General features: G+C 48.7%; 1 protein-coding gene across 2 annotated transcripts; it reads left to right on the top strand.

Moving 5' to 3' along the window:
• The first annotated feature begins 2715 nt into the window (after window positions 1-2715).
• LOC149331497 (long-chain-fatty-acid--CoA ligase 4-like) lies at window positions 2716-8374 on the top strand. Of its 2 annotated transcripts, none has more exons than XM_089556679.1 (3): window positions 2716-3047; window positions 4843-6166; window positions 6602-8374. In XM_089556679.1, exons 2-3 carry the CDS (start codon window positions 5450-5452, stop codon window positions 8006-8008), a joined length of 2124 nt encoding a protein of 707 aa, XP_089412805.1. In that variant the 5' UTR covers window positions 2716-3047; window positions 4843-5449; the 3' UTR covers window positions 8009-8374. The 2 variants fall into 2 exon arrangements, with proteins under 2 accessions (XP_089412805.1, XP_089412806.1); XM_089556680.1 differs by having other exon boundaries at window positions 2716-3051.
• Window positions 8375-9581: the final 1207 nt, after the last annotated feature.

Raw genomic sequence — 9581 nt, 5'->3', positions numbered from 1 at the left:
TGAGAGCTGCCTTGTAGAGGCCCACAAGGGCAGTCTCGAGAGCGTTAAGTTGAGTCTGAGTGAAGGAAGCGTAGGGTGCAAAGTACACCCTAACATGCAGAAAACCAACATGCAAATTAACATGAAAATTAACATGCAGAAAACCAAAGTAATATTCAACAGTCTAGCAAGAGAACAGCAGTTCACAATTGGTGGCGCGGGGCTGGAAGTAGTAAGAGAATATGTCTACTTGGGGCAGGTAGTGACCGCTGATCCGGATCATGAGAAGGAAATAACTAGAAAAATAAAAATGGGGTGGTGCACATGTGGCAGGTTTTCTTAAATCATGAGTGGTAGTTTACCAATATCCCTCAAGAGAAAAGTGTACAACAGCTGTATGTTACCAGTACTCGCCTATGGGGCAGAAAAGTGTAGGCTAACAAAGAGGGTTCAGCTTAAGTTAAGGACAACGCAGCGAGCTATGGAAAGAAAAATGATAGGTGTAACGTAAAGAGACTGGAAGCGGGTGGAGTGGGTGAGAGAACGAACACTAGTAAACGACATCCTAGTCGAAATCAAGAGGAAGAAATGGGCTTGGGTAGGGCATGTAATGCGAAGGCAAGATAACCGCTGGTCCTTAAGAGTAACGGAGTGGATTCCAAGAGAAGGCAAGCGTAGCAGGGGGCGGCAGAAAGTTAGGTGGGCGGATAAGATTAAGAAATTTGCGGGAATACAGTGGCCGCAACTGGCGAATGGCAGGGTTAATTGGAGATACATGGGAGAGGCTAGCTTTGCCCTGCAGTGGGCGTAGTCAGGCTGGTGATGATGATGATGCATGTACACATACAAATTATGGCGTTGTTAATGACGACAGATGTTTTATAGTGAGACAGCTTCTGAGGCCAAATACCGTAAATTGTTGTGATACGTGGTCTGCACTAGTAAAAACAAAAATAAGGTGGAACGCTACTATTAGGTAAAACATGAAGGCGCAATGGACCAGAAGTATGCCAGTTCACTTAAACGTCTGTTTTACCTACCTTTACCTAGACTTTTCACCGAAACTAGCCAACAGCGTTTAAGACACTGTCGCCTAAGGTCATAATAACAACAGCGAAGGCTGCAGACTTTCAGCAAAGCATACACATATAAAATGGGAGTTTCGGGACTATACGACCACTGGGCCATTCGATAGGTGTAATATTGTTAGCAGTGATCACCGTTCAACACTGTACGATCATGGTTAAATCGACTTCACCAAATTCTTAGAAGAGTAAGCACTATCTCTGGAGAAAGCAAGTGGGTCATGATTTAAAAGATTCGTGAGGTCACCGCCGACTTCACAAGGCCTGCGAGCACTCGTATGATAAACAAGACCTATGACTGGTTTAGTTTGGTTTATTGGGGTTTAACGTCCCAAAGCGACTCAGGCTATGAGGGACGCCGTAGTGAAGGGCTCCGGAAATTTCGACCACCTGGGGCTCTTTAACGTGCACTGACATCGCACAGTACACGGGCCTCTAGAATTTCGCCTCCATCGAAATTCGACCACCGTGGCCGGGATCGAACCTGCGTCTTTCGTGTCAGCAGCCGAGCGCCGTAACCACTTAGCCACCGCGGAGGGGAAACAAGACCTAAGAGTCCCCTCCGAAAATACAGCCTTCGCTCCGTCGTTAACTAACGCACTGAAGTCAGCTTTAATTATCGAGAAACGTGGAGTAAACTTTGCGTTTCATATTTAGCGGAGATACCTATGCGTCTCATGCCATGAAACAAGCGTCAAATTACTTCAACTCCAAAACGAGTATGAATGTAATTATATCCCACTACTTTTAACTTTATTTGTTTCATTCTGATTACAGAAACTGGAGCAAAGGCAAGAGCTCTGACAAAGGCCTATAATAACAAAATAAATGTAGGTAATAAGCGCCCAACGCTGTCATACCTCTATGTAAAAGGCATATCGTTGACTTTACTCGACATGCAGACGTGGCCACAATTAAGAATCCGAGCTTCTCTTCCCTCGGCCTCTATATCGGCATGTCCTTCCACCGAAATTCACTTGACTTTATTTCACAGAAAATATTTCCTTTAGCTTGCCCGATGACATGTCCCTCGCACTGATTAAGCATAACTGGGTAGTTGAAAAGCAGCAGTTAGTGAAAGAAACTGACTTAATTCCCTTGGCATGACGCACGTGACTTGCTGGAAAGCATGTGTAGTATATTGTAACAAACTTGCGAGCAAAGAGGTGCTGTACTTTGCTACTAGGCACACACCTCATCAGACGGGGTCTAGCCGCGTTTAATTCCTTTAATTCCTATGTTCTCTGCTCAGTAAAAATTTCCAAATTAATCTTCTTCTACGAATGGCCGCTCCAACTTCGATTCCATTCATAGCTTCATGACTGCCAAGTTCGGTCTAATAGCGCAGAGCGGTCTAAATTCCTGTTACCGGATGGCTGCGCGCCTACAGTGATAAATATCTCATCCTGTGCGGTCTAAGAACGAAGAGAGCTGTAAGTTCCTGGCGATAAATGTCGCATCCTGTCTCGGCACTTACGCGCTTTGTGCTCTCGTCTTTGTGGCCGCCAGTACTTGTAGCGAAGTGCTCGTCACAAACAGATTTTAGCGAAAATGACTCTCCCGATTTTGTTGTTGCCGAAAGAGCGATAAGAATGCCCCTACACGTCTACATGCATCGGCAATGTCCACTTGATGGTGGACTTGGCCTAGCAGCGCAATCACTAAGATACCCCGTGCGGTCGATAACAAACCGGACCAGTCACACAATGGTAAAGACAAGAACAAACACTTCGAGCAGATTGCTGTCCAAAACGGATGCTCTCTTTCTATGACGTCATCAAAAACGCCACTCCCAAACGGTGATAACAAGCCGGACAAGCCACAACATATGAGGCAAGAATAAGTGCCCTGAAGAGGATACTTCCCAAAGTGGATTCTCTCCTTCGGTGGTGTTCATCACACGTGGATATCTACAAGCGAAAACATCTGTCAGTGAACCGGGATCCGCGCTATCCCAGATGAGATGACATAACCGGCTTCAATGTGAGTGAGCGCGCGGTTTGTTCAACTACGTCAACGACACCGAACAATAGCTGCCGCATAGTGGGGCAATTGCTTCGTATTGAATAATCTGCCTAGCGCTTGCCCTCCTTCGATGACGCTCAAAATACGCGGATGGTAGAATTACGAGTCAATCAACCAGGATACGAGTTAGTCTTAAATGAGATAACATAAGCGACTTGCGTCAATGGGCTCGACTGGCCGATCTACGCCAGTGACATCAAACAAAAGCACACGTACGCACTGGCTTGTATTGTGTTTGTCCAGTAAGGTACCCGACTGACCTCGTGGATTGTACGATATGTGAATGAACTGATATAGGTCTTTAATTCTTTACTCCTTCACCGGCGCATTTCGTCGTTTCTTTATGCTTTAATATATCTCTCGAAGTCTACCCCTCGCATATTTCTCTTGTCAACTGGTCTTTATGCCTATACATAACCTTAGCTCTATTAAAAAGAGGAGCCTGTACACTTTTATTTGAGAAACCAGAATTGTTTAGGGTATAGACATCTAATTTTGGTGGCATGTTTTCTTCTCAGTAATGATGCGGTAGACACTACTGTGCATGAATCACCATGTGGCATTCGCTTACAACCGCTAAATAATTTATAATTGAATTTCTTTCCCATGCTGTTTAGGTTTCAATAGCCTAAGGATGAATGAGACGTCAACGTGTGCTTATAGGTTACGTGAAGCATGAAAAACTGCAACTGTTGCTTTATGTGATTCCGGCTCTTGAGGCAAGCTGGCTTTGCACTGTAGTGAGTTAAAACGACGAAGCAGCGATTAAATCGCAGTTTTTTCATGTCTCACGTGACCTATAGGACTCACGTTGGCGTCATAGTCATTGGTCAGCTGCGGTAATCCATGCATGCCAATGCCTTACGCATCATGTCTTACGCCTCGCCCAGCTGGCGGGGAGAAGGGACCGCGCCGACACGCTCGTACGGTACAAATCCCCGAGCCGAAGAGAAACCGTCTCCCCTGCGTGCGCGCGTAGCAATCACGCCGTCCGTGGCGCTCGTGGCGCTGCGACGCGAGCGCCCTCCCTTGTTAGCTAAAATAACTAACTACGTAGGCTAGGGAAGGTGCATCGAGGTGAAGCCAGCCACAAGGGGCGAGTAGGGCGCGTCCCACAACGCAAAAGCCGACGCACAGATATACAGAGACAAAAGATGTGAAGATGCTTTTCACCCTACTTTAAGGGCTAAAGAACTGAGAACTGCCATTCTATTCGTAAAGATCTCTTCAAAAGCGTCCACACCCCCCAAGTCCAGCTGTACTATGTACGCAACATCATGGGCAAAAGTAACAGACACCCCCCCCCTCTAAGTTCCGACCCGTGCCACTCTGCGTAAAGGCGCCACCTGATACCATCTGGTGTTGAAATGGGCCCACACTGCGCCGGTCTCGACATCAGAAGTGTTTTATCAGATGGCGCCCCCATGCAGAGTGGCACGGGTTGGAACTTCGAGGGGGGGGTCTGTTACTCATGCCCCCGATGGAACATAAACATGCATTCTAGCACAGCGTAACTTGCGACAATAATTGCGATGCAGGGAGCCCCCAAACAACCCGAATGACATATTCATGCCCAAAAGCTTTTCACAAATGCAAGCGGGTCTGTAGTCAGCTACGAGGTACAACTGCAAACTGCCGACATGCATAAACGACCATTTCTTCTGGACAGAAGTTGTTCTGATCAACCCTGGTGCTACAGCATATGCTAAGATGAAAAAAAAAAACAAACTTGTTTCTACTTTTTTCTTTTCAGAAACGAAGATTTTAAGTGGAAAGGCAGCTGACCAGGAGGTGTCAACAAGTGGTATCCTCCCAAGTCACTTACCAAAGAGAAAGAAATGGAGCCAGACTAACGGCATCTTAGAACCAAGATCGCCTTCGGTGTTAGCCACCAAACATCGCGGCACGGCCGTCACTGACCCCAGAGTTCAAAATCTCCAAACACCTGTTGCGTCTGTAGAGATAAAAAAAAAAACTACGCAATTCGGGAGTGAAGAAAAAGCACTAATACTGTCATCTCTTGCTTCTCAAAAAAAAAAAAGAACAATAATATTGACATTCCTTGGATTTAGACGGCATGATACGATGCACTGTCCATCTATATGAAAGCTTCAGTTAAATCTGCGGTCCTGTGACCAACACGGGAGTAGCTTGTAAGAAACAAGGACGGAAGAATAAAAATAGAGCAACTGGATGCAGCGTGGCGATATCACAATATAGTGGAAGATATAGTTTCTCAGTCCCGATAAGGCCACTGCGAAATTCATACCAGCTGCGTTTGGAAATAATTTGACACATTCTTGCAGCCGCACACTCTTCGCCTGAGGTAACGCGCTGACCAGGCGACCAGCGCTGCAGTCATGTCTCCCTTCGTGATTCGAACCATAATCGGCTTCCTTAAGATCCTGATAGCCGCCTACGATGTGGCCACATTGTCGATTTACATCGTCTTCCAGGAACCATGGATACACTGGAGACGGAAAAGAACTTGCTTCGCCAAACCCATCATCGAGGGCGACCCGACTTCGCCTTACAAACGACTTGAAAACTTTGAATTTGAAAAACTGGAAGGTGTTCAAACTCTGGACGAGATGTTCCGCAAAGTCGTCCGCCTGAATCCTGAGCGACCAGCGCTAGGAACGCGACCCGTCTTACAACGAAGCGATGAGAGGCAGGCCAGCGGCAAGGTCTTCAAGAAGCTCGTTCTAGGAGACTACGAGTGGCTCACATACGAGGAAGTGGATGACAAGATAGACCTCATTGCTCGCGGTTTGCTGTCCATAGGCGCCAGGCCTCGAAAGTACTTGGCCATCCTGGCCGAGACGCGAGTCGAGTGGATGCTGACGGCGCAGGCTTGCTTTCGCGTCAACATCCCGCTGGTAACCTTGTACGCGACACTCAGCAACGACGCCATCGTGAGCGCCATCAACGAGACGGAAGTGACGCACCTGGTCGCCTCCGCGGACCTTCTGCTCCGGGTGCTCAGTGTGGCGGACAAGATGCCGCTCTTGACTCACGTAGTCTGTATAGAAAATTCTACCAGCAAGCTGCCAGCGCCACTGGCTAGAGAGCCGCAGGTAAGTAACATATTACTTACACTCGAAAAAAAGGTTTAAGTTACTCTTATAGTCGGATACAACTTAAGTCTGCAGTGAAGCTCCGCCCACATTCAGCCTCCGCGCACAGAATCCCTCCACGAAAAAAAAGTAGTCCGCTTCTTAAACGTTTCTTGTTACCTAAACAAGAAGCTTGCCACGAGAAAAAAAATTATGAGCTCTTGAATTTTGATACGTGGATTGTTTGATATAGTCAAACATTAAAAAGCTGGTTTCATTTACTGCTGCTGAAACTTGGTTCAGCGCAAAAGACGAACACAGAGTGCGTCGTTTCCTTACTCTGTGTTCGTCTTTTGCGCTGAACCAAGTTTCAACTAAGACCCAGAAGACGTGAGCGTACCTACTGCATTTTCTTTTTCTGTGACAAGGTTTCTTTTGTTTCATCGTCTGGCACAGGTCATCCCATTTTCTATCCTTGAAGAAATAAGCATGGACTTCGACACGAAAGACCTTCCCCCTGCACCAGACGACGTGGCCATCGTCATGTTCACAAGCGGATCTTCGGGCGTGCCCAAGGGCGTGATGGCTACTCACAGAAACCTCCTCTCGGCCATTAACGGTTTCGGCACCGTCTGTCAAAGTTTCGGGCTTGCCACCAGCGACGACACCTACATCGCCTACTTGCCGCTTGCTCACATGCTCGAGCTTACCGTAGAACTGCTTACCTTAAGCGCCGGAGCACGCATAGGTTATTCCTCTCCGCTGACTCTCACTGATAACTCCGCTGCTGTGGCCCAAGGTTGCGCAGGGGATGTGACCCTCCTACAGCCAACTCAAGTCGCCTGCGTACCGCTTATCGTAGACCGGGTCCGCAAGGGTGTCACCGAGCTCGCTTCTACCAAGGGACCTCTTTTCAAGGCCTTCTTTGACTACGCCGTCCAATACAAGAACTTCTGGCTAGACCTCGGCTTCGACACTCCACTCCTGAACCTCCTGGTCTTCAACGGTGTCCGACTCCTTTTGGGCGGGAAGGTGAAAGTTCTGGCGAGTGGCTCCGCACCGCTGTCGACCGAAACTCGTCGCTTCGTGCGGGCTTGCTTTTGCTGCAACGTGATCGAGGCGTATGGCATGACTGAAACCTGTGCCGCAGCAGCCGTTAATCACGCGGACGACACAAGCGTGGACCGGGTCGGACCTCCACTTCCGGAATGCTACATCCGACTCGTCGACTGGCCCGAAGGCCTGTGCCATACATCGGATAAACCCAATCCTCGCGGCGAAGTCGTCGTGGGAGGCGCGTGCGTGACACAAGGCTACTTCAAGAACGAAGAACTGACGCGAGAGTCGTTTCGAGAGGCAGGCAGCCTCCGATGGTTCTATACAGGAGACATTGGCGAGATCTTCCCAGATGGCACGCTCAAGATAATTGACCGCAAGACGGACCTGGTCAAGCTTCAGTCGGGCGAGTTCGTCTCCTTGGGCCATGCCGAGTCCGTGCTCAAGACGTGTCCGCTGGTTGATAACGTGTTCGCGTATGGTAGCCCACTGCACAACTACGTCGTGGCATTTGTGGTGCCGAACCAGAAGCAGCTCCGGCGCGTTGCTCGAGAACTGGGCAGACAAGAGGCCGCAACTCTGGACGAACTGTGCGACGACGCCGATGTGTCCAAAGCTGCCGCAGAGTTCATCGTGGCGTATGCTGTCCAAAACAACTTGCAGAAATGCGAAGTGCCGCTCAAGGTGAAACTGTGCGCCGAGTCGTGGACTCCAGACTCAGGACTGGTCACACCCACACTCAAGATTCGTAGGAAGCTATTGCAAAACTTCTACCAGTGCGACATAGATGCGCTGTACGGTTCATAAAGGTGCAGCGGGCGAGGCTTAAAGTGTCCCTATTCTTGATATAGAACGAAATCGCCGAGAGAGAGAAGGCAAAATAATGTAAACCCAGTAAGGTCAGTAACCGACATTCCATACCTGGTTCCGACGGCAAGACGAATAAACTACAACGGAACGATCAACGGTGTTCCTGCTGCATAGGTGCGATGAGTGTTTCCCATTACCGCACATGATGGCGGCGGAAAAAGATCAGTCGAAAGCGGTCCCAGGTTTAATGCGGCATATTTGCCCACGACGCACGAAAATTCTAGGAGGAACAGTAAGATCAAAAATAGTGACCTTCGTTTTATGTGACTCCTCACCAACCAAGAAATAAAAGCATGAACAGCACATGTGCTGGTTTCTTTTTGCCTCCTGCTACATAGACACCGACCGTGAACCTCGTTCAGGTAATACTGAAGCGACAGAACAAGCGCAAGTTTCTGTTGTCAGAAAGGGGATCGATGGATCAATGCTGAAATGTACTGCAGCGGACCACATATCTATCTGTCATTCAAAATACGTGGTCTACCGAACTCCGCATTCGAATCTGATCCCGGTGTACTTAAGGCCGACCCACATGGAGCGAACTTGCACGACGAACTTAGTGCGGTCAGCACCACCGCGGCGGAATGTCGGCGTGCCGTCGCCGTGCTATATCACATGCGGCGAAAAACAGGCGGCCGCCGCCGCTGTGACTTCAGTGTAGTAGTAGTGGTTTTTATTATGCATTGAATATGGAAAGAAAAAGAATGAAACTTGAAAAACACAGCTTTGCTTTGCAAATAAGCCATTATTTATTCAAAAACTAATTAGTCCTCTTTGCTGCCGTTGACAAAATAATGACTTATTTACAGATGCAAAGCTTTCTGAAGTGTCTAGCAATAGTGAAATCATAGGGTTTTTCTCCGTATGTGATGCAGCTCGGCAACGCACGCTGGCGTTCCGCCGCAGTAAAGAGGGCGGATTATTAGATTTATAGCACAGCGCGATCTGCGAACCGCTTCCGCGAGGCGCCACTGCAAGTGTGCAGAACGCCATTGGAGGCGCCAGATGGCGCCACGTTCCCGTCAGCTGCGTGCGCGCCTGCTGCGTAGGGACCAATCAGCGCGTATGTAGTGGTGCCCCGCGGAAGGGGATCGTGCATTACGCTATGCTATAAATCTATTGTTTAGATTTAACGTCATTTTCAGAATTTGTCCTTTTTGTATTATAACGCAGACTGGAAGACGCGGAGAAATCGCCAGGGCTGCTCACACTGCGCATTGGTAATCGTGATCGGTTTTAGCCGCGGCAGCGCTTTTGTTCTAGAACAGTGGTCGCATCGGACGGCTGCGATCAACTTACTGCACGGGATGCGCGCAGCTTTCGTCGCCATGCTTACCGTAGCTGGCTAGCCCTGCCCACAAGTGAAATGCGGCGGGCGGAAGTCAGGTGCCGTCGCGGCCTGACTGGTCCGCGCGGACAACCCGCATTTGCATGAAGGAAAAGCATGAGAAGCGGTTGCGTCACATTCTCTGTAGCGAAAGCAACACTACGCCCACCGTTTCGCTTCTTC

This window comes from Amblyomma mixtum, chromosome 8, assembly GCF_055824585.1.
Source record: "Amblyomma mixtum isolate Tamu chromosome 8, ASM5582458v1, whole genome shotgun sequence".
Classification (NCBI taxonomy): Eukaryota; Metazoa; Arthropoda; class Arachnida; order Ixodida; family Ixodidae; genus Amblyomma; species Amblyomma mixtum.
The sequence above is the reverse complement of the archived record's forward strand: the minus strand, read 5'-3'. Positions and strand labels throughout refer to the sequence as shown.

What these genes read in the sequence shown, in the direction of transcription:
- LOC149331497 (XM_089556679.1), top strand. Translation starts at nt 5,450, where the DNA reads ATGTCTCCCTTCGTGATTCGAACCATAATCGGCTTCCTTAAGATCCTG. An exon ending in CACTGGCTAGAGAGCCGCAG is followed by an intron (nt 6,167 to 6,601) that starts GTAAGTAACATA and finishes CGTCTGGCACAG; the next exon opens with GTCATCCCATTTTCTATCCT.